Source organism: Hyalella azteca, unplaced genomic scaffold, assembly GCF_000764305.2.
Source record: "Hyalella azteca isolate HAZT.00-mixed unplaced genomic scaffold, Hazt_2.0.2 contig16561, whole genome shotgun sequence".
In the NCBI taxonomy this organism is placed as follows: Eukaryota; Metazoa; Arthropoda; class Malacostraca; order Amphipoda; family Hyalellidae; genus Hyalella; species Hyalella azteca.
In genome coordinates this window covers 160,987-186,021 of record NW_025946378.1, presented here as the reverse complement: position 1 = coordinate 186,021, position 25,035 = coordinate 160,987, and the positions used below count along the sequence as shown (strand labels likewise).

Genomic DNA, 25,035 nt, shown 5'->3' with positions numbered 1-25,035 from the left:
GGCTCAAGTGGTCAACGATAATGCCGGAAAATCCTCTTCATAGGCCCCGACGACCTTTGCGCAATCAAGTTGCATTTGTCGCGACAAAAAAAAAAAAAAAAAAACGGAAAATCCTCTTCATAGGCCCCGACGACCTTTGCGCAATCAAGTTGCATTTGTCGCGACAAAAAAAAAAAAAAAATAACTCGGAGCTCAAGGCTGTACAGTGTACAACTTTATCCATCATTACGTGAAGGTCGACCGAACAGTTCTCAGGTAACAGCCCTAATGCGCAATTATTTTCAACGAGGAAAATATTTTAATTTTGCGAGTTGCTCAGATGAGTTTGAAGACAATAATTCATCTTTGTAACCACCAAACTGTTGAATAACATTTTTTTGTTGTAAAAAGCTTTTAATTTTGTATATTAGAATAATCATAGGCGGAAAATAGTTACGAGTATGATTGAAAATGTAAAATATATCACCACTCATCAGATTTGAAAATTGTTATTCACAAATTTATTTTTGCTTCTTCTCTTTTCCAACTGCCATCTTAAAATAAAATGCGAAGCATGACTTGTTAAATAATGTTAAATTATTAATTTAAATTAATTCCAAATCAGTACTAAAAATTAAGTGGCATTTAACAAGTGGATCTCATTCATATTTTTCAAAGTTAAGTAGACATTTGCACTCTACAGGAACACATTGTATTTCATTGCTACTAATCGTTGTGGACGAACACGTCAGCAAGAAATGTTGTTTTCATGACCATCTATTGTTTCGCTAATAAATTCGCTTTTAAATTCGTAAACATTCGATTAAAAACAAATATTACTTTGTTCCTTTATTATTTATTGAATAAACCTTCGCCTGCAAAGATTTCAAACTTATCAATTCATAATTGAATCAAACAGATCGTCGATTTCCTACCTGAATACTATAACTTTGCACACCAGCGCCATCTTCGACAGGCGACAACTCATCAGCTACCATCTGTTAATTTTGACGGGTAGTTTTGGCAATTGAGAAGTAATTCAATCTTGTCTTCGTCCATTTTATGATATAAATTTGGATCAAACTTAAAGAGGTCAGAATTAATTACAATTTTTGTACAGTAATTCATTGGCTAGATTCCGACTGGTTTAATTAAAGACCGAGTAAAGACCGTAAAGAATTAAAGATCGTAATTAAATTAAAAGACCGTAATTAAAGACCGAATTAAATTAAAGACCGAATTAAATTAAATTAAATTAAAGAAAGCAGACTTTGCACATGTCTGCAATTCTCTACACTTGATGTTGAGCAAAGATCACACACAAGATTTAGCGAATCGATAATCTTCATTGACAAGTTTTCTCTTTAACATGATGTAAGTTTTTGTGTAAAAGGCTAAATTCAATCATTTAATTAACATTCAAATTGTGCCGTAAAATTGACAGTTTTTCCGCTGGCAATGGTGGCGTTTTGACGGAGGCTGGGAGCGCACATAGTGATGCTTGACCTGAAAAAGATAAGTTAAGAACAAAGCTACTAATGGATTTACGGGAAATATTTGAACAGAAAATTTCGATTCCTATTTTTAGCGCATTTTCTCATTTATGGAAAAAAGACGCTATTGTGCTCGTCATGTCCGTCCGTACGTCTGTCGTTCCGTCTGTCCGTCCGTGACTTCACGTATTTCGTCGACGAGAAAATGCGCTCTCTGTCACTCAATGCAGTGAGTACTGAATTATGTTTTTTTTTCATTTTGCGACAAGTTATAGCAACGGTCTGTGAACCGTCCAAGTGCGAAAACATGGCACAGTAGTGATTAAGCTCTCATCGCACAGATCACTAATTCCATGAATATGAATTTATACATGTGGTCGACTTCACTTTTTGTATGAGGGCTCCGCTATTAATTCGATATGGAAAACCAGTTTTACGGACATGACCCTTCCAGTTATAAGGTTCAACCATTTATATTAGGATGCAAATTTTAGTCTCAACATGACCTTCATTAACTTCGCCACTTGTAGCTTGCTACATTTAAACCAATTTGTTATACATTGGCAACTTCATGGATCTAATCACTGAATCTAAACATCAACAGATGTTTGCGTCAAGATGTCGAATAACGATACGACAGAAGCGAGAGTGATATCTATGTCAATACGAGAAGGCTTTTATAAGAAATCTTTCCTTGCGCAACTGGCTCAAATTCTTCCGCTGGTTAGAATTTGTGTGCCACTTTTTCTGATTACACTTTATGTGATACATTTTTACGTAGTTTAAACTATTATACTCATAGATTAGTAGTTAAAATGAACGAATCATAAATATAAAATTTAGAATTTAAAGTATTACAAATGATTTATTATACTTTGGGAAAATTACTGTACATGGAAGTATAAATTCAAAATTTGGAAAAAAACATCTAAATGAAAAACCAAAAATTGAAAAGCATAAAACGAATTTCCCCATCAACAAACGTACAACAATGAACAAGTTTTTTACAAAACATCTTACCTCTTTCCCGTGAGGACACCGCGGTTATCGAGAGGCGTGAAGGTGACGTGCGAGAGGCGCAAGTGAAGCTCACATCGTCCCTTGCATGGCCTGAACACGTCCTGCTGCGCATGCCAGCTCAGCTCAACGCCGTCACAGGAGCTGTGGTCGTCGCCGTGACGAAGGAGAAACGTCGGCGACGTGCCGAGCTCCAGACGCACGGAACCTCTGCCCAACGAATCTAAAATGTATGTATCTGAAATGTGTGTGTGAATATGGCGTAGTTTAAAGATGCAGTCTAAAAAGTTGTCTTGTAAAAATACTATACCAACTATTTTGTGAAATGTTACGGAGATTTTGATCAGACAACTTCTATCTATAAGTGACTAGTAGTAAGCCGTGAAGAATGCAACCGAAATAAGTACATCTGCACTAATGGTAGCGATAATGGCCGTAATTTCTAACGGCAGTTTGATTGATTGATTGATTGATTTTTATTCAGTTGTCAATCAATTTATTCAGTATAGTTAACGTGCTGTTAGTACAATATCTGTTATAATACCATCAATAGTCCACGAGCGACAATGACGTGAACTCTATACCAATTAAATAACGTCAAAATACAATTTTGCCATCTGTTTTTGAGTTATCTTTACAAGTAAAGAAGCAGCATGACAGTACTGAAGGAGAAATAGCTAGTGCACTAGACGGCAGACAGGAAGAATTGTTATCAGTGCGCGTGTGGCCACTTCACGCAATGGTTGAACTAGTAGATATATAGTTCAACCATGACTTCACGCAATATGGCTGGGGTATTCGTGATACACGCGGGTGCCACACGGTAGTCACACTGTTGAGTGGAATCATATATCTGTATCAGAACAACGTGTTCAGGAATCTTTAGATGCCTCATTGAGAAGGGGAGTGTTTAAAAGAAAGAAACCGGAAGAGTGAAATGGATAGAGATAAATACCTTAATTAAAATCTATTTGGACAACAGAGTACAATACTAGCAATTTTGTTCAGGTTCGGATCTATAATTGATTTTCATTATATTCTCAATTGTAGGTAGTGTTTTACTCCAACCCATCTTCAAGTAATATTGCTGTTGTCACCTGATCATGAAAGAATGCATCATGACCATGGTTGAATAATAATTCAACCATGATCATGACTGCTTCGCTTAGCCTCTTGTACAGGCACCATTTACAACCCATACGTTACGTATTCACTTTATCAAAATACTAAAATTTATTATTCCGTTCATGTAAAACTCCGTTCATGTAAAAATGATGGCTTCTAGTAAATGAATTGGAAATTATTAAAGTATTTTCCATTTATGTTTCAAATACTGTACACGAGTAAATGCTACTTCATGAGTGAGAATTGAACATATTTTGCGGGATTTTGAGTTTTAAAGGTTTACATTTATTGTCATGCCAGCGTTTGACACTGAAAGCAACTTTTCTGTTCTCTCAAAATAGATCATACAACTTTGATGTTGACGAACCTTCTTGGCAGCCAAAAAGTTTGCAGACGCACTGAGCCTCTCATCAGAGTAGCTCTGATGCGTCCGTACAAGTAACTCTGCGACTCGACAGTGGAGGGAAGGTGCAGAGTCAGGCGAGAGTGGTACTCTGTGGAATAAGGTTTTTATATTTAATACCCATCTCACATGAAATGATAATATTGATAGTGATATCCCCTTTCAATCAATACCAATTGTATTGATAACTGTACCTGACGCAATTATTGAAACTCTCTGTTTGGAAGCGTATACTCTCACCCCCAATACCTGTGCGACAAGAAAAGAAACACTGTTTGAAAAGCCTCATCGATGACGGGCTGTCTTTCATAGGGAAAAACATTCGTGGGCCTCGAATTTACTTATTATAACTTAGTTTTGAGCAAAAGCCATGTGTAATATGCAGTTACTAAGTATTAAAATCACTTGGCTGCTTGAGTTGCAAATTTACCAGGAATTTAAAAGAAAAGAAAATAGCCAAAAACCAAGCCAAGTTACTATACTTAGACTCGAATATAAGAAGCTGCATGTCTCGCTGAATCGCCGGAAACGGGACTACATTTGCAACAGACTGGCTAAATTAAATGAAAGCCGCAATAGAAACATTAACTCATCATTGCCCTACCTCATCACTTAGTCCACCTCACTACCATCCCGCAGTTCATGACCGGATGGTTAGGTCCGAGGATAGATGGACACTATTTGGGAGTTAAGATTGTTAAGTATGGAGTTTAGGGCCATAATGGCAGTATATTTATAAAATGAGGACAGGTTCAAACTGTGGCGGTGGGCTTACGGCTACTGTAGCTTTCAACGCTTATTGCAGAGGCCACCGTGCCCTCCCGAATGTTTACCGTAAGGAAGGAATGTAGAGTTATAGTGAATTTTGGAAATACTGGCTTCCAACACACACCTCGTTTTAATATTTAACTGCGATTGCGGAGAAGGAATACAACTCTCGGGCTTTTTAATTTCTTGTTACAATTTGCGTCGTGTTCGTTTTTCATATCTTTACCGTATCCAAGGTGCAACCTTAAATTCAACTCCATGCAAAATATTAGTTATTTTTATGAATTAACAGCCTGTTTAATTTCTATTTCTTTCCGTGTCTCACGCCAGAAGATCATGGACCTTTGGGCAATGAGGCATATACGAATATTTGTCTCCAATAATAATACTTTTTAATTTTCATAGCATTAAGGTACGTCATCTAAGACTCACGACAGAAGTCCGGACGTAACGATGTGGAGAGGAACATCGCCACTCCCTCCTTGCCGCGGGGCTTCCATAAGTCCGCATTCAGGCCCATCGGCGCGCAGCCCAGGGGACCGGAGCATGAGAAACACTTGCCCTGTTGTGAGTGTAATTTTTGAAATTCCGTGTTGAAAACGAAATGAAAATCACCGTTTGAAAATGATGTATTACCTAATGGAAAATGTATTGGGTGAAGAATATTTAATAATATGTGAAGAATATTTAATATAATAAGTTTTGTCCATCAATATTGAATGCAGTAAATAAAAATCAAATGAAGAATATAATAATATAATGAAGTTTCAGAAATTGGAATCAGAACCAGATAGTTATTTGGATTGGGATATTTTGAGATTCAATCTTGGTTCAATAACAGTATTACCGCTATGAAGTTTTCGTATGAGTCACATGGGAAGGCCAGGAACGGACAGGACGACGTAACTGAAGCACGGAAGAATTTCTTTGCCCTCAAATGACTGCAAGCAAACACTGCCGTAAAGAAGTTTAAATTAAATTAAATCTAATTCAAATTTTCCTTTCGAATGCAGTTGTCGCTTGGCCTGAAATTTCACATGAAAATGAATGTAAAATCGTATACAATTAATATTTTACTGGGATAGCACAGTGACAATATTGTGGAAATTTGAAGAAAAAAAGCAGCCCTAATACATAGGGCAGACTACTGCTTGTCCCTTTCTGTAAAGTGTATTCAAATTGGTATATGTTTATGAAAAATTTGTTACACTGTAACAATTCTATATTTTTATACAGATAATATATAATAATATACAATATTATCGCGAGATATTATTTCAGTTCTGCGTGCTCTTTGAACTTTATAACGTACATTCAGGTGAGCTGAGAAGTCCGCAGCCTGGCTGGTTGCTTCCACCGTTGGGGAAGAAGTTCACGTGACCAGCCAGCTCTCCAGGCTTAAACAGGACCCGACCTGAGTAAGCAAAATGATTCCTATTTTTGAAAAAAGTTATTAATAAGATACGACTGAAAAAATTATTTTTTAAATAAAAATATATGTATCTTGATAATGTCTAATTAGGTAATCTTACAGTAGAAATTAGTATGCAACTCATTTAAAGGCATCTTCTGACTGACTATATATAGTTGACTTGCATTTTGACCACTGCGCAGCAGTGCCATTTGAATTAGACTAGAGCGCTGATGGTGTTAAGCAGCAGCCGTTACTCTAAGCGGTTATTTTGGGCTGGCACATATAGACCGCGGATATCTATTCCAATACACGTGTTGTTTGTGTGATGTATGTCATTTATATTAGTTTCAGTTAACATTACCCAGAGTATTCGGCGCCTTTTATGAAAAAATACGGTTCGGAGTTAATGGTAGGTAATGGTCCTCTCGAATTGTTTGCCTCATTTCAAGTTTTCAATTGGACGAGTATATAGTACGCAGACTAAGGTTGCTATTAATATATTGTACCAAGTTTTGATTTTAAATGTTTTTGGACAACGGTGATACGGTAGATTACTCTTCGAATGACCGGTACTAATTTGTGTAATGGTTAATTATAAAATATAGAGGGTGAGAATTTCTGCTTTGGTAATGAAAATTTCAAAAATAAAAAATGTGAATAATTCTGCGTTAACGAGAACAAATAACTTTTCATCAGGATCAGAAATATACGTCAAATTTTATAGCCACTTATCGGATCCAGTAGAACAATCCACAAGGCCTCGATAATCCGCAATTAAATTGGGTTCTAAAATATGGCATTAATTCATTGACCGTAATTCGTTGACCATAATAATCAATTCTTTGACCATTCGCACCTTTATAAAATAATTAATTTTTTCCATTGAGAAATGTTGAAGCTCATGGGAACATCAATAATGATGAGCAAAGTAAATGAACTTAGATAACTTGAAGTAATTCTCACCGCTAGAGTCAGTATAGTTACTGTCCGAGTATATGACGTCTACAAAAGAAGCGTCCGAAGGATCTAAACGCACTGAAGGCGGCATGCCGTGGAAGGGAGGCTGAAATGGGTCCAGCCCTGTTATTCGGCCCAATCCTGGGACCCGTTCCCCAACGTATCCTGCCAAGTGATTGGTGCTGAATCATGTGAAGAATTAGAGGTAGGTCTGAATGGGTATGAGTATTACGAGGTATTTGTTCACTGGTGTGATATTTGATTAGCACTAGTCCCAAGACTAGATTCTCGAATAGCATCTCAGCATCATAGTTATTTTTATTGTTTCTATATCATATCACATTATAATATATTAATCCATTTAGAAATTGATAATATATCTCTATAAATCAAAATTCCTTGTATAGGTAAACGTTGTAATTCCCTTAACTGACCGGAAATATGAGCTCCCATGGAGTGTCCAATGAGATGCACGTCTCTCACATCAACGCCTTTGTTCTGTACGAGCCATCCTAGGAGGTGGACGACTTCCAGAGCCACCACCAATGCGTTCAGCAACACAAAACTCACGAACAAGAACGAGCCTCTTGTCCACCTCACCCCAATGACGTTAAAGTCGTGCCGTTTTATTATTTCCGTAGCCAAATCCTACATAGGAAAATTTATCGGAAAATCAAAGGGAAATATGGTTCAGCCTCTAGAAACATTGTGATGGAATTATTGAACGCCCAAAATATGGTATTTAAGTTCACATAAAGTACGTAGGTTAGACTTGAGGAATTTGGCCCAGGAAATAAATAATGTGAATAATTTTGCGTTAACGAGAACAAATAGGACAGGAAAAATTCATCGAAGATAAGAACAACATTGAAAAGGATATTTAAAGATCATCAGTTTACGTTATTAGTAAATTAATGTTTTAATGTCTTCATTATATTCTCAATATTTCATTTGAGTCGTATAGTACAATGCCACACTAATGATGCTAGGACTCTTGGTAATTCACTAATGAATAATAAAGTAATAATTTAAAAGAGTAAAATACACAATTTTTTTACCTCAACCCAATTGGCTTCACGACTTGTCATCAATCCATGGATGATGATTTTTGTCGGATTTTTTGGGTTGAAGGTTGAATTTTTTAATACACTCAAGTTTTGCGGGTCAACGGCCAACCCTCTGGGTTGAGTTTGGGTGAAGAGGGTGAATTGTGTACCAATTTCTTCTCTCGATTCCGGAGGCACGTTTAATGGACGTATAACAGGATCGTAGAAATCGCGAGTAACTTTGAAGCAGCCGATCTCACCGAAGCAATAAACCTTCTCATGGAACTCGGACTGCTGTTGGCCTGTCATTGGAATAGCATAACAAGAACAGGATGCGGATATAGCAAAAGACAGCAATAACACAGAAAAATTAGTATGTAAGTAAACGCTAGTGTAGGAAGGGCTTCAGTGCAGGGATTGAGAAGGAAACGTCTAGAAATCATGTCTCTAAAGTTCTTAATTGAAATGTAATGATATTCTCAGGGTTTGAAATAGCAATTCATATAGAGCTTGTGATCCCAGTTAGAGACTCGATTCAAATTTTGAACCTAAATGCTTGTTTGAATATGATTTTATATCTTTATTGTTAGTCCATTATTCGCAATGACTTCAGTTTCTGCAATGATTGAAGCTGCATAGCAGCGTATTACTGAAGAGATAATGTAAATTTGAAGCCCCATATAGTCAACAAAAATCGTTTTGGTTGTATAATGGAATGAGAAGTACAGTTGTACTTCTCGTTGGAACGGTTGTAAAATGGAATTGTACATGTGGGACAGTGGGACCATGTATTGGTGCAGGTATAATGAGAAATAATTTATCTCAGCTTTTACGTCAATGGCAACACAATTGACTTGTGCATTTTTTTCCAAAAAATGCTAATGAAAAAATCTTAGAAGACCCGATCGGGAAGGATATGCAAACATGTGACAGTTGAGATCACGGAAGATAGTGCGAATAAATGACATTTTTAAGACATAAACGTCATCTGCAGTGCCGGCTTTTTATAGTTAACAGCTGTAAAATAAGAGTATTAAAAAATATAACTCAGATTTAGCAGCCGACTTGAAATTACTACGAAAAATTTACTGTAGTGATTGGATAATTTTCCAATAAGCCAATAATGGCGCATGCTAAATTCCTAAAATTTCAGCTATCCACCCCAAATTTAGCCAAAATCAGAACTCACTATTTTCTCTTGCAGATGGTGAACTCAAATTTTTAATTACGCCCCAGCTGCGCAGCAAGCGAGGAAAAAATTCAGGGATGCTGGCTGCATATTCTTTAAGTCGATCCAAAGACGGGAAACGAAGGTAACTTACTTGGCGAATTCGATCCGTGAGAGTTTGTCTTTTGTCTCGGGAATTCAATCGCATTTCTTCGGATACAGTTTCGGATTTGTCAACCGTCACATTAAACATCCTTTGCGTGACGTCAAAAGAATCCATTTGGATGCTCGTTACGTTAATGCGGCTTAAATTGATATCGATTTTACCGTTCACATAAGACTTGATGCGATGGATCTCAGTGGCGTTTTTTAATTCCAACGTCGAGTGATTTTCCGACGATGCCAATTCTGAATAATTATGTTCAGGAGGGTTAACGGTCGAATAATAGGTGTTCTTCGCTGTTGAATTTTTTATTGCAAGCATTGCGAACAATAAACGCAAATAAGTTATATTTGAATGAGTTTTCCTATAAATTACAGCAGGCATTGTGAGTATCCAGAGCTTGGCAATTTGTGAAGAAATAATTTTAATGGACTGATTTTTGCGTCTACCAACAATTAATTTTCCACGTCAAACAACGATCACTGGGTCACTTATTCAAGTCTTTGGCTTATGTTCTCCCCGTAACTTTCATAATTTGATGACTTTTAAACACTCAAATAAATTTAAATTAAAAATTATGATTGATCCGCCTAGCTTATCACCCTGCAACTCTCTCGTTGATCGTGTTCACAGACTCACGCCTAGGCTGAAAATGTGGTAAAATTTCGCTGTAACTAGTATATAGCATAGGCTAGCTTATTCATCTGGGCACTTGGCGTTTAAGAGCAACTAGAAAAAATGCTGCTGAGTCTTAGGATTGTCCGTTAGGAAAGTTTTTGCTGGACTGGCTGCACTCGGATCAAGAACATCACAATAGCTTCCTGAAAATCAAGCACAATTGCTGCTGAATATTCCGTTATTACCGTAAGTGGAAAAGGATATTTTGGCATCAATGAAGAAATCTGAAAAAATCGCGTTTAAAATGTTTCTTTTTTTTAGTTAAAAAAGTATGGAGACAGATGCAATATTGTATTTATAAGTTATTTGCAATTTTGAACGAAAATAATATTTTTTCGTCTGGAAATTATATTTTTATGTTAGTTTTTACAGTTCTACAAATTCATTTAAATTCACGTATTCATAATCTGCTGTGTTTTAATGTAAAAAATGTATTTCTAGATATACATTTACATATAAACAGAAATACATTCCTCAAACGTATTTCTATTTTTAATTAATGTACGTGTGATACGTTAACAAGCAGAAAAATCTTTAAAGGTGATAAAAACAATAAATTTAGCAGAAATTTTATACGTTATGCCGCATAATTTTATTGATTACACTCTTAAGTATTTTAAATTTAATTCCGCCAGTGATTTTTAATATTGATGCAACATTCTAGAATTTGAAATACATTTAGATGCGTATCGATTGATGTCCTAATCCTATAATATAGTTAAAGTGAATTTACGCATTTCAAAGGCTTGCGTTGACCACCAAAAGTTGATAGTTTTGGAGTGCGTACTTGGCTACAACAATTTCGAATTTCGATGCTTTTGATTTTCTTTTCTCGAATTTGTTTTTTTTTTCTCGAATTAAAATCTTTGTTCGAGAGTAGATGTGCTTCTGGTGGGCTTTGGCCTGTAAATTCTTTGGTAAGGGACAAATTTACGCAATTCAAAATTAAATTCTTTCAAATAACATTTACTGCAGTTTCTGTCGTCCGATATCATTGCTCTAATTGCTCATTAACTCTAATATATTCTCAAGAGTTATCATTTGTTTTGCAACTATAATTATTGCAATGTAATAATACGTTTATATCGTCTCGAGATCAATAATCGCTGCAATTTTATAATCTCTAATCCCGTCATTCACAATTCTGCTAATAATTATAAAGCTAATGCGTGATTATTGAGGAAAAAAAGTCCAAACAAAGATTATACATAAAACTCTCATGTGAGTCCAGTTTCAAAAATAAAAAAAAATATTCGGCGAGCTTTAAATTAAGTGTATGTATCCCATCATTGGAATCAAATATCAATTTTTTATTCGGTTTTCGACCTGTTTTGCAATGCCTTACTATTCTCCTGCCAACAATAAATTTTCTACTACTAGTAGTATCCGAGCGAAATAAGTTCCGTGTTTGATCAGTAAATGCGCTCGCACAGCCTGACATGTTTACACCTGGCTTCTAACGAATGAAAAAGCCACGAATGAACTTAACAAATATATTTAAGATAATGAGTTTAATTTTTCCTGTAATTGTAATTCCTGAACTTCAAATAAGACTATCAGTACTACAATCATAACATTACCAAAGTATTGCTTTGGATGATTGAAAGTGGCTGAAAGAGTTCATCGTAATATGTTACACAAAATTAAGCTCGACAAAAGATCAGTAGAATATATGTACAAAAGTTCCATCCATATTCCATTCTTAGTTTATATAAAACTTTCTGATTTATTTAGAGATTGAAGCACAATACTGAAAAACCTTTAACATTTACGCGTGTTTACTTTTTTCCAACTAAGGGAGCAGTAAAATTGTTATTGCTTTTAGAGATCTTGTGAAGCTTTTGGGAAGTTTCAAAAAACATTTTCTAAACATTTCTTTATTTTTAAAAGACATAGATGTGAAAGTAATGCCAATATTATTTGCCAGTATTTCAAACTAGTATGCTTTTCATACCCCTTCATTTTAATAAATGCAACTCACATATATAAATGCAACAAATACCGCGTGTTCACGTATATTGTCAACGTGAACGAACGATGTACTACCGCACTTCTTGTTTCTAACGGCAAATACTTGCGTATCATAAAAGGTGCGTAAGGACGCTATGAGGTGCGCGTTAGGTTTTTGGCGCATTTTCTCATTTATGAAAAAAATGCCCTATTGTGCTCGTCATGTCCGTCCATCTGTCTGTCCGTGACTTCACGTATTCGTCGACGAGAAAATGCGCTCTCTGTCACTCACTGCAGTGAGTACTGAGTTATATTTTTTTCAAGGCTTTGAGGTTTTTGCGCCTCGTGTCGGCAACAGCGGAACCCTAAGTCGCACATGCCGCGTGATAGCCTCGTACATAAGATGTCATAAGATGATTATATAAGATGTCATAAGATGATTACATAAGATGTCACCTTCATGAATTTAATACAAATTACTGAAAAAAGTACTATAGTGCCTTATGTCAGTTACATGTGTGATACATTTTATTAGCAACTGAGCTTACTTTGCAGGTAATAACTAATTTTGCCATAATCTATTTTTTTTGTGACTGCGGTAGGAGAAGAAGTTACACATGAATTAAAGTGTGCCCATATGTTACTTCCGGATACACTTTTTTTACTTGTTAGCCTTTACAGCGACCATGATACCCTGATTTTATCCGTTTATTGAACATTACTTTGTTCAATGTCTGCCGAGATTATGTGTTGCCGACTGTTCATTCCTGAATATATAATGGGACAAGGTTCGTTTATCTTTATTATTTATTGAAGCGTGCTTTGGTAACGACGAGATATATTCTTGTTCATCAGGTGGTTGGATATATACAAGGTCCGCCATATTTATGGCAACGGATGCTTGCTATATAAAAATAAATTGGTTTCTAGGAGACTTTTCTTTTATAATGAATCTTATTATCATCTATTAATTCATATATTTTATATTGCAGAAGTCTAAGGTGTCTAAATTTACTATTACTTATGGCAGTAGATAGAAATGCATTTGTAACCCTTCATGAAATGGGCGAGAGTATGTACATTATAGTGCCAGCTCTTTGATTTAATCATTTATATACCTTCTTGGTTCGACCTCTGCCTCACCATACTAAATTAAAGCGACGCAGATCACCAGACGCTAGCGTTCGCTAGTACGCTATATATACAAAGCGAACGGTTTCCAATCGATCACAAGTTTGCGTGGAATATATTAAATTAATACATTCGATTAACACTTAATTTTTGCTATGAAATAAGCCGTTCTTCCGCTGGCCATGGTGACGCGTTGATGAGAGCCAGAAGCGCACATAGAGATGCTCGTGCTGGAAGAGATACGTTATTTAATTTCATTAGTAATTGAATAATTTTATTTAATTTTTATTTTTATTTTTATTTAATTTAGTAATTAATAATAATCACGGAGTTGGGTTGATCAAAAATGTGGATTCTTCAAAATTTTGACTGCCATATTTAGGTACAGTTTGTAAACTGTCTTCGTCAAATGAAATTTTGAAGAATTTATTATTCAATCATCTCAATGGTTCATCGAGTCGACTAGTGACATTACAGTATCCGGAGAATTAATATGAATTTAAATTTGTGGTCATCCCAGCATGTGAAAGCTGAGAAGAAAAGATGAAATGGTCTTAACTTCATGGTGCATTTACTGTCGGTCATTAAGAGATACAACTTATTGATTTGGCTAACAATCATGGTCTGGCAACAATCATCACCATTAACTGCGTTAACAGTGATTTATGTAAACTTTTAATGCAACGGGAGTACAGCTAAAATTACAGCAAAACTAAGCACTGAATACCCTTAAACCAAGTTGATGAACATGAGTGCACCGGAAACAAAGCTTCATCTTTTAAAAAAGTTAGCTTGTCTAACTGAATGTCGTTCCTCCGAAATTAGTGATAATTTGATTTATATAGTATCAAAAAAACCGATCCCCTAATCTATGTATAAAAATTGATAATTGATACTGAGTATATGATTTTTCAATGCCTGACATGAGAAGTATCCTTGAAAATATTCCGAAGTTAATCCTATAAGAATTTTTCTGAACTCGAGAGAAAGTATTACAATTATGAATATTCCTTTGCATTAGCAACGTTTATTGATGAACATAAAAACTCCGTCAACTTCAGGCAATGTGATGCCAAGAACAAACAAGCGTTACATAACACCACACCAAGAATTTTAAAGAAAGAAAACGCCGAGAAGTTTCTTATAATATTATAATATTCAATGGGAACGTTTCGGAAACCAGCTCTTTCATCAGTAAAACGGTATCCATAACGTTTTCATTGAAGATATGGTGAACTTGCCCTACTTTCTGTTCGCTTCTAAATTGTTGGTGAAGTTGTAATTTAAGCAGACAAATTATATAAATACTTGTAACACTGCACCTGTTGCCCGTGAGGACATCACGGTTATCGAGAGGCGTGAAGGTGACGTGCGAGAGGCGCAAGTGAGGCTCACATCGTCCCTTGCATGGCCTGAACACGTCCTGCTGCGCATGCCAGCTCAGCTCAACGCCGTCACAGGAGCTGTGGTCGTCACCGTGACGAAGGAGAAACGTCGGCGACGTGCCGAGCTCCAGACGCACGGCGCCTCTGCCAAACGCAAGTGTGTTTTTGAAATTTATACAGAAACGGCAGTGTTATATGTGATTTTATATTACAGATAATAATTTGCTGTCAAAACAAAGACCGTCGATGCAACTCGACGATGGCAACGCCAACGAGAGGTCCTAATATCGGCGCCTAAACGGTCTTTCCATCACTGATGTTGCACTGAAGCGGCATCCGCACGACGGTAGCTTGGCATTCGGCAGCAGTTAATATTGGCACTAATTTTTAACTGAAACGGGCCTCAATTTAATTACCTCACCTATATAAGCTACCATTTTATTTCTTAGGAAATTTCAAACATTTAATCATCCGGAATATTAGGCGCATAATAGTTTGGGATATGTTAATTTTAAATTCAAAACAGCATTTCATTTTAATAATTGAGTCTTATTCAAGAAATCGTTCTGGTGTTGTTAAAGCTTCACAAATCTATGAATAATCAGCAAAAGTCAAAAGCTTGCAGTTAACCCATGAACATTATTTAAAAAAAACACAATTAAAATCAATTTACGAACCTTCTTGGCAGCCAGAAAGTTTGCAGACGCACTGAGCCTCTCATCAGAGTAGCTCTGATGCGTCCGTACGAGTAACTCTGCGACTCGCCTCTGGCGGGAAGATGCAGAGTCAGACGAGAGTGGTACTCTGTGGAATACCATTTTCCATGCGTGAAACATAACTCATGAATGTAAAATTAGAATATTCATACCACTTTGCTTGATGAGTTATTAACCTTATTAATTATCTAACAAAATTGCTTGTAAGGTTCTGGAACAGAAAATACATGGGTAATTGTTTGTCTTCCGTTCTCGAATGTCAACCAAATTTATGTTACAGGAGTCTATAAATTTAATCTCTTTACAGTTGATCAGAACATATTTTTTGATGGCATTCAAATTGACGGTATTCAGCTTGTTATTCATTTCGTCTTTTATTAATACTGATCTTAATATCTCAATAAGTAGCCGTTTTTCCGTAACCTACGGCAGTAGTCCGGACGTAACGATGTGGTGAGGAACATCGCCACTCCCTCCTTGCCCCGGGGCTTCCACAAGTCCGCATTCAGGCCCATCGGCGCGCAGCCCAGGTGACCGGAGCATGAGAAACATTTGCCCTGTTTGGGGAACATGGATAATTTAGACATATAATGAAAAAATGTATGAGTGAGGAAACACAACATTTTTAGCGCATTTTCTCATTTATGGAAAAAAGGCGCTATTGTGCACGTCACGTCCGTCTGTCTGTCTGTCCGTCTGTCTGTCCGACTGTCCGTGATTTCACGTTTTCGTCGACGAGAAAATGCGCTTTCTGTCACTCACTGCAGTGAGTACTGAGTTATATTTTTTTGACTTTTGGCTTTTAAAGACCTGTAGCGTATTATATAAATGTCTTCAAAATAAAACCAATAAATTCAGGAAGTTAAGTGCATAAAATTAGGATTTAATAATGATAATTTTTTAAATTTTTAAACTCACCAACATGCGACTTAAATTTATTTCAATATTTCGATGTTACCGCTTTGTAATTTTCGTAGGAGTCGCACGGGAAGGCAAGGAACGGACACGACGTAGTGACAGAAGCTCTTAAGAATCTCTTCGCCACTGCGTGATTGCACAGCACCTCTGCCAATAGGAGTTGTACACTTTGTTATGCTCTACTCAAATGCTATTCGTTGAACTTTGTATGGAAATACTACATCAAGTATGGTAAGCAATGCACACTAACAGGTAAAGTTAATTTAAATACCAGTATATACAGCTTTTGTAATGAAGCATTATCGTCACTGTAAAAGAAATGAATGAATTTTCTTCAATATTACCTCGTTATTCCATTGATCGCATAAATGGTTTAATTTAATCGCGTAATTCGGGGTTAATTACTCGTATTAGAATCTTGCAGTTATTCTAAAGTTTACTTTCAACTTACTTTCAGGTGTAAGAAACTCGCAATTTGGCTGGTTGGCTCCACCGTTGGGGAAGAAGTCCACGTGACCTGTCAGCTCCCCAGTCCCATACTTGGTCCAGTCTGAGTCAGGAAACGCATTTTCAAGCGGCAAAAAATGGCACTAATTAACGAAGAATTCGACACTTGAAATAATTTTAGAGGAAAAAAATTATATATGTTTACTTTATAATCTTTAACAACGTAACTTAACATTTAAATCATAGTTCCTCCACCACAAACTATAATCCTCTTGCGCGTCAAGAAAAATTTCTTTGTGACAAAATTGAAAAATTTATCAAGCCATTATAATACAAGTCTCCTTACTAGGATGATAGGCTTTATTTTCATTGAAAAAAATTCTCATAATTTAAATAAGTGATTATTTTTGAAAATTTTCTGAAAATAAGTACCTACTAACCTTGTGTATGTTTTTTCCATTTCATGACATTTGTTGTAGGCATGAATGAAATAAACCAATATAAATAGTATAAAACTTGACATAAATTAAAAGAAATGATTTATAGTTATATATAAGGTTGCTCACGAAAATATTTGGCTATTTTGGAACAATTGATAACGTATTGAATTAACTGCAATGAACTATTATCAAAAACCATAATAAATTCTCTTGTCATTTTTGACTGAAAGTTGACAATGCACGCACAGATCATAACTAATAATTCTCACCTCTAGGGTCGGTATAGTTGCTGTCCGTGTGTATGACGTCAACAAAAAGCGCGTCTGAAGGGTCTAAACGCACTGAAGTCGGCATGCCTTGGAAGTGCGGATTGGCAGGGTCCAGCCCTGTGATCCGGCCCAACCCTGGCACACGCTCGCCAACGTATCCTGTGATGTCGGTGTTAGGGAATAGTATAAAATCTATCATATTTCAAAGTAACAATTCTTTCACTTTCATTTGGGCTTTCCATACTTTAGGTTATGCAAAGATCCGGAATTCATTTATTCATGTTTTTCTAACGAGCTGGGAAAGATTGCCGTACGGCATAACGCAGTTGTACAATGCACACACGTGTTTTACTAAATACAGTGTAAATACTCAGTGTTTTATCTGAACTGAAACCTTTTCACGACCGCATTTGCGATACAGTGATAAAGAAGTAATCTCCAGGAATCGGTGAATGTCTTCAGTTTAGTGTTTATAAGTTGAATTACTTTATAATATAAGTAACATGAGATCTCACTCATAAACACAGAAATACATCAGTAAATTCATGGTAATTAATCCTTGGACTTACCAGATATCTGAGCGCCCATGGAGTGTCCAATGAGATGCACGTCTTTCACATCAACGCCTTTGTTCTGTACGAGCCATCCTAGGAGGTGGACGATTTCCAGAGCGACCACCATTGCGTTCAGCAACACAAAAGTGTAGAACACGTACGATCCTCTAGCCCATCGTACGCCAATGACGTTGTAGTTGTGGCGTTCAATTATTTCCTTTGAAAAATCCTAAATGGGAGGAAAAGCATATCTAATGATTATTAGTGGAACTAACTAAGGGTGGAAACCTACGACAGTAATAGATTACGATTATATACTTTTGTCGCCAAAACTTGCTATATCATCACATGTAATTCCTTGGTTATTAACGTTCAATAACTGCTTGAAATATATAATTTTAAATCGCTATGGAATTAGAATCAAAATACGGGTGACTGAGAACTTACACTATTTATATTCGTCAATCTGAACATGATTGAATGTTTGACGTAAAAGTCATGATATAACTTATAAAAAATGGGCAATGTTTAATGAATTCATTTTTCAGTACCTCAACCCACGTGGTTGCAGGGTCGGTCAGCCAACCATGGATGATTATTTTGGTGGGATTTTTTGGGTTAAAACTCGAATTTTTCAACACCAACAAGTCCCGAGGGTTAATTGCCTGACCCTCGGGTTGAGTTTGGGTGAATAGTGTGAATTTTGTACCAATTTCTTCTCTCGATTCCGGAGGCACGTTCAACGGCCGCAAAACAGGATCGTAGAAATCGCGAGTAATTTTGAAGCAACCGATCTCACCGAAGCAATACTCCTTCTCTTCGAACTCGGGCTGCAGTTTTCCTGTATTTGGTTTTCATTAAATCGTTAATTAATTATTTGCTAGTGGAAAAAGTGAAACGTGCTTGATACACACATAAAAATAGCCTCTTAAAGCAAATCTTTATTTAGTTTAATACCAAACGGTAATCCTGCAACATGTATTGAGAGTGTTATAAAAATGGTCAAGACGAAGCATGACTTATGCATGAACAGAAAGGCGCAATTGAACGATGAACAGAAAACAAATGCAGAGAAACGGCATGTGCGTTAATATAGGAAAAGGAACTCCTGAAACAAATCTCTGCAGTGAACTTATCCGCTACCGTATATAACTCTTTAAAATTATCAGAACTAATCTGAAAGCTATAGAGATTCTATAAGCTATCACTTTATTTTCGTATCTTTTCTTATATTTTAACCTGATAAATCTTTTAAACTTGGTCCTGAAATAAAGATATACAGTATATCATAAATATTGACCCATTTTATTGGTAGTTGGAGACTATAACCTGGCTAGCAGTTGCAGGTTTCTTGCTTGTGTTGTTTTTTCAGTGCCGTCATTTCAACGTAAGAAGTCGTTTGAGAAAGACACGATGAAAATGCCACTTGCATGTAAAAACCCGAAGATCAAATTTGTAAAATGTGAAATAGAGTCAAGCAGGAATATGAGGAAGTATTATGAAATGTGAAAATGTCTGTTGATAAGTGTAAATGCTGTGACGCTCAAGATTTCATTTATGGAGTAATTATCTTGACTTATCGATGTTTACTCTGGGTATCATGTAAGAAATTGTTTCTCTACCACTGATAGTAGTAGTATTATAATGGTTTGCTAGCGCTTCAGCTATCAAGCTATTTCGCACCGGAGGTCAAAAGTTAACATCGCCAGCGAGGCGGAAGGTCTCAATTATTACAAGGTCTCAAATTACAAATTAATCATCACCCAAAAGGGGCGGAAGGTCTCAGATGTCCAGCCCGCTGGAGCTGGCTCGAAAGAAGTAGCGTTAGCATCTCAAAGAGAAGTGACAAGAGGGGACAGGTGAAAAACAACAGAAACTAAGACACTCGAACAAGAGGTCGCTTACACGGGACGTCGGCCGCCCGCAAGAGAGAGACAGAGAAGGGAAATGTAAGGAATCCTACCTACATAATAATTAATGCATGGTCCTACCTACATAATAACTTAATGCAAATAATCCTACCTACATAATAACTTAACCCCACAACTGAGACCCGCAGTCAGACACCGCGAGCTCAGCGGTGGGGCGCTCAGGAACAAGCCCCCTAGGAGCGCGAAATCCCATAGGACTTCTGACGAGCACAGACCCGCGTCAGAAGTCCCCCCTCATGGGTCTCTATCGCTGAATCACTGGCTCATTAATCTATATAATTACCATATAAAAGAACTGAATCACTGTTTGTCAAAGCTAGCGAAAATAAAGACTTACTGTTCTCTCTCGCCGTCGCTGCATCAGTGCGAAGAATTCGTCTAAGTTTTGCAGCTGGAGGCCCAAAAATTGGGTACGTAGTAAAGCTGTCGAGCAATCGAGTGAAGAATTCGGGGATGCTGGTAGCATATTCCTTCAGCATTTCAATAGACGGGAGGCGAAGATGGGAGTATTGGTTTATGCGATCGATGTAACTTTGCCTTTTAACGCGCGAATTCATCAAGATTTCATTTCTTGTGTTTTCGGTTTTATCAACATTACAGCTCTCACTACATGGTTTGATGTTAGAAGTGCCTTTTTCTTCGTTAGAAAAGTTGGTGCTATTCTCCTGGAAGATTAATGTGTTTGCCTGGCCGGTCTTGTTGTTTTGCACTGATGATATTGCAATATGATGTGAAAACTCGGAGTTATTTTGCAAGGCATCAAATGCAAACGTTGAATTATTCAGAAGGTTTTCAGTCGAAGGTAAAGTTTTTTGTGCTGAACTGTTGAAAGCGAGCATTACAAGCACAAAGCATGCACTGAATACTTTTGAATGCATCATATTACTTCTGATTTTCATTTTTTTGTGTTTGATATTTGCAGTTTGCGTAAATATTTTCTTGAATTAATAAGAAACTGTGTACAGCTGGAGCTTTCGTTTACGGCGCCTTTGGTCAGTTAAAAGATTTGAATTTTTTCACATCTACAAATAAGCAGTTATATTACAGTTGAATTGTAGAAGATACACCTCAAAAATTTTACCCACGGGAGCCGCTAAAAATTTCATCACAAAATTTCACTTTACGTCACTCGCTTCTCACCCTAGACTCACTGGGGCAGCGTGCGCTCAGGCTCAAGTAGTCAACGACAATGCGGAACAATACTCTGCCCAGGCAGCGCGTGCACGCATGTGTCGCCGAAGCATCTTGTGAAGCGGAACTGGAAGAGGACTCGGAACTAGATGCTAAAATGTGTCTTTGAAGGTCGACGGAGTGAAGTTTTTGCGGGACAGCCGCTCAAGGTTCAGAAAAGCTTATATAATTAATATGCAGTACCTCGATCAAGCCCGTTACATCCCTATGGAAAACTTGAAATGTTGTTGTTCAACAAACAACTTGAAATGTTGTTCAGAGAGTGTAAGGCGATAGAGGCCATCTCGATTAGGTCTTTTAAAGACAAATATTTTATGAGGGGTAAAATTGTAATGTTTTTTATGTTCAGGAACACTTTACTCGTCAATAGAGATACCCTCCATGCATGAGGGAGCTAAACACGTTTTTGCTTTGATAAAGAGAATGTTTGTTACAACAAAAAGTATGAAATGAAATGACACCAACTCAACTACTTCACGCCATTAGAAAAATTAGAGCGCATTACGAATGATATGCGCATTATATAATAAAAGCGCATCATAAATGATTATTGCGCATTATATAATTAAAGCGCATTATAAATTATTAATGTGAAGTATATGCTAAAAGCGCATTCCAAATGATTAATGCGCATTATATCATTAAAGCGCATTATTAATAATAATTATTCCAACGATAACTGCGTCTGCTGTCTTCTGTCCTCAAGGGATGCAGGAGAGCGAAAGTTCGCTACAGTTTTTTTGCTCTCCACTGCCTGATAATTTGGACTTTGTGATTCTCTTAACATTTATTGAAGACTATTTGTAAGGTACTTGATGAAAAAATGTGCTTATCGTTGGATATTCGTCATTCGTTGGATAGTTTGATTACGCGACTGTACATCCGTCCGCATTCAAAAATAAAAATTGGAAATTTAGTAGGTATAAACGAATTTAATTAGACGACTTTTCATAGCTAAAGTAATTACCAATTAGAAGAAGGACGTGGATGATAGTATTACCGTGGTGAGTCGTTATTTAGAAGAAGAAATTGGCTGATAGTATTACCGTTGAAAGACGTTAATGACCGATAGCCGCGATTTATTTTGGGAAGTTTCGCTGATCGCTCAGAGATTGATTAGATGCGGGTTTTTTAGGCGTTCAAACACATATTTTTATGAGGAATGAAAATTTAATTGGTATATTGTGTATGAACAAAAATTCACCAGAAAAGTTTCATAGGAGCGTGAAGAATCTCTGACTGTATTGCAGCTGGAAAGAAATATTTAATCTGACCGCTGATCTTTTTGAAAAAAAAAAACAAGCGCATGCTAGCAGCAGCCTGACAACCTTCATCAGTTGACAACTGTCAGCATATGGTTTTTGCATTGCAGGCTTCTCATTGCAACCAACCGCTCAGCCAGCGGCTCGAACAGGTTGCACGTGCGTGTAACGGTGCAGTCTCCGTTCGTCTTCGGAAGTGAACGTATGTGTGTTGATCCTGGTGTCAGTGACCCAGTGAAGCGATGCAACGAGGAAGCACTTTCGCTGAGGATTAGGTTTATAAACTAATACTATACTTATTTGAAATTGAAGTATGAGACAAATGTCTGGACTTCGAAATTATTCTAGGGGAATTAATACATAAGGTGGTGTGTTAGATTAGTCCTTATAGGCATCCTAGAGAAAATAACCTTTCTCTCCGCGTTCGACTAACTACAATCTAACGTCAACACCTGTGCGACTTAGAAAATATTACATACAAAAATTTCGTTAGTTAGAACAAATTTTATACTCGAGTATAGTAATGCAAGGATGTCCTCGATGATTTTCTTTGAGAGAATACAAGATGTGAAGAAATGGTAATAGTCCTGCTGTGTTGTTACTGGTAGCATTAAGCTCTGCTGGGAGCTGTCGATTTGACGCGCTAACTCAAATCTCTTTGTCGATTAATCTGTTACAAATTAAGCACTAGCCTACATCCTGAACTTGAAAGAAAGATATTCTAATGGTAATGTATTAACAGTATTATAGCATTAACTAGCTGTGTGGTCAATATCTATGTATTTGTTCTCAATCTATTGCCTAACTTCTGCCATTGAAGTTACAGTAAGGCGCATGTATATTTCCTAGGTAGTTCACATCACGCACGGCATACTGCTGCACCAATGCTCCACGTCCCACGTCTTGAAAGAGGTGGTCTGAATAACTCATTACTTCGTCTGTCTTGCACTTGAATTATAAAGAACACGCAACAGTTCCGCGATCATTGTGAATCGAACAACAGGCTTAGGCTCTGGCAGTTGTAATTTTAGAAAATCGTCTCAAATTTTCGTGTATCATGCATTTCTACAACCTGCGATTGCCTAAATTTGTGACGAATTGTAATGGGTGGTTTTCTTTTTAAAATTCAGTTAGCATTGTTTTCCCTAACTCTTGTTGATTGAATCAAATACGAAATTATATTGTTGGTGATCTATATCAAGTCCTTATATATCCCGACATTAAGATGAAATATTTAAATTAGTATTAGCACAAAAAAAAGCAAATTATGTTTATGCCAGAACAAATCATTATTAATTTTCTATGTCCTCTCCTTGTTTACATTATTCTTTAAATTGTATCAGTTTTATTGTATCAGTTTACAAACATAATTGACTATTTGAAATCATGTGATGGTCTGGCACTTCAATATATAGCTATTAACTCTGACCTTTTGTTGGAAGCGTGTCAAGGAGAAGCGTCAGAGATCAGAAGCTTTATTCGGAATTCTTCGCATGCTTCATCGCATCAATGACAAAACTTTGCGCGCTTCATTTCCTTATTTATTTTGTATATGTGGGAACTGTAGTCACATCTACCTGAGACATACGCAATATTCTCTGGATAACAGTTCCTAGTTGATTTTGTTGGAACTATTGCATTGTGGCGATTGTGCTTCAGATGTGTTACCCGTTACGATTGCTCATGCATGATGGCATAGAAATTTATTCATAATTTTTGTCATTGGCGTATCGTTGGCGGCCACCGATATGACGTTCAACCCTTATCACAAAGTAGTTAACGAAAGCTGATTTCAATTTCAAACGCAACTTGGTAACCAAATGCGTTCTCGAATTAGGCAAGCAAATGCGTTTTCGAAATATTGTTTTCGTCGATTTTTTTAACAGGAGCTAGAAAAATCTTGCATAGAATAAGTACGGGAGTATAAAAGCATTTAAAAAAATAGTGAATTTTGCGGTCCATTAACACGTTGGCCGAAAACCAGCAAATCCAGGAGTAACCGTAGATATTCAGTTGTTACTTGTTGAGATAACGAGACGATCGGTGCAAGCATTCAAATTTTGTTTGAAATTACAGTACGGTATCTCTTAATTTAATGTCACCAAATACAACAATATACAATACGGTTGTTATTGACCTCCAACTAGTCAATAAAATTTCGCCGTGTCTGCTTTCTTTTACAACTTTCTCCTCCGCGAACAGTCCGCGGTTTGCAGCGAAGTCAAGCAGATGAATGAATAACATCTGAATGTTTAATTTAATTAAAAAGTTTCTGATTGACGACAAATGAAACGATGATTTTCTATTAAAACTACGTTTCTTTCCATTTTTTTGTCTTTCGATTTCTTATTGAATTCAACTCGATAATCCTCATGTACAATAGACGTGTGAACCTTTCAACGTAGTATGAATTTTTGTTTATTTGCTGTATATAAAATGAATAGAACCATGGTTTGGATGATGTTCGATACTAACCGATGGCATAACGGGCTTTGATAGTTTAAAATGAAAATGTTTACGTTGCCTTCGACTTTTATTAGGTTTATGAAAAAAATTGGAGTGAACTAGGGATTCGGTGAATTAAACTTACTGATCGGTATTTCCAGAGCTGTTTTGATTTAAAAAACTTC

At 36.6% G+C, this 25,035-nt stretch overlaps 1 protein-coding gene across 1 annotated transcript; it reads right to left on the bottom strand.

Moving 5' to 3' along the window:
- Window positions 1-1,222: 1,222 nt before the first annotated feature.
- On the bottom strand, window positions 1,223-20,849 carry LOC108676804. Its single transcript, XM_047884937.1, has 19 exons — window positions 20,290-20,849; window positions 18,573-18,862; window positions 18,037-18,250; window positions 17,468-17,626; window positions 16,763-16,861; window positions 16,352-16,458; window positions 15,821-15,950; window positions 15,355-15,481; window positions 14,615-14,821; window positions 13,434-13,522; window positions 8,333-8,504; window positions 7,591-7,751; window positions 7,163-7,321; window positions 6,098-6,199; window positions 5,633-5,739; window positions 5,218-5,347; window positions 3,982-4,108; window positions 2,493-2,699; window positions 1,223-1,485 (listed from the first exon to the last, which is right to left on the bottom strand). The coding sequence occupies exons 1-19, from the start codon at window positions 20,831-20,833 to the stop codon at window positions 1,392-1,394; spliced, it is 3,225 nt and encodes a 1,074-aa protein (XP_047740893.1). The 5' UTR covers window positions 20,834-20,849; the 3' UTR covers window positions 1,223-1,391.
- Between the last annotated feature and the right edge of the window lie 4,186 nt (window positions 20,850-25,035).

What these genes read in the sequence shown, in the direction of transcription:
- LOC108676804 (XM_047884937.1), bottom strand. Translation starts at nt 20,833, where the DNA reads ATGATGCATTCAAAAGTATTCAGTGCATGCTTTGTGCTTGTAATGCTC. An exon ending in ACCCAAACTCAACCCAGAGG is followed by an intron (nt 7,752 to 8,332) that starts GTTGGCCGTTGA and finishes CATTGGGGTGAG; the next exon opens with GTGGACAAGAGGCTCGTTCT. An exon ending in ACTTTTTGGCTGCCAAGAAG is followed by an intron (nt 2,700 to 3,981) that starts GTTCGTCAACAT and finishes TTCGTTGGGCAG; the next exon opens with AGGTTCCGTGCGTCTGGAGC.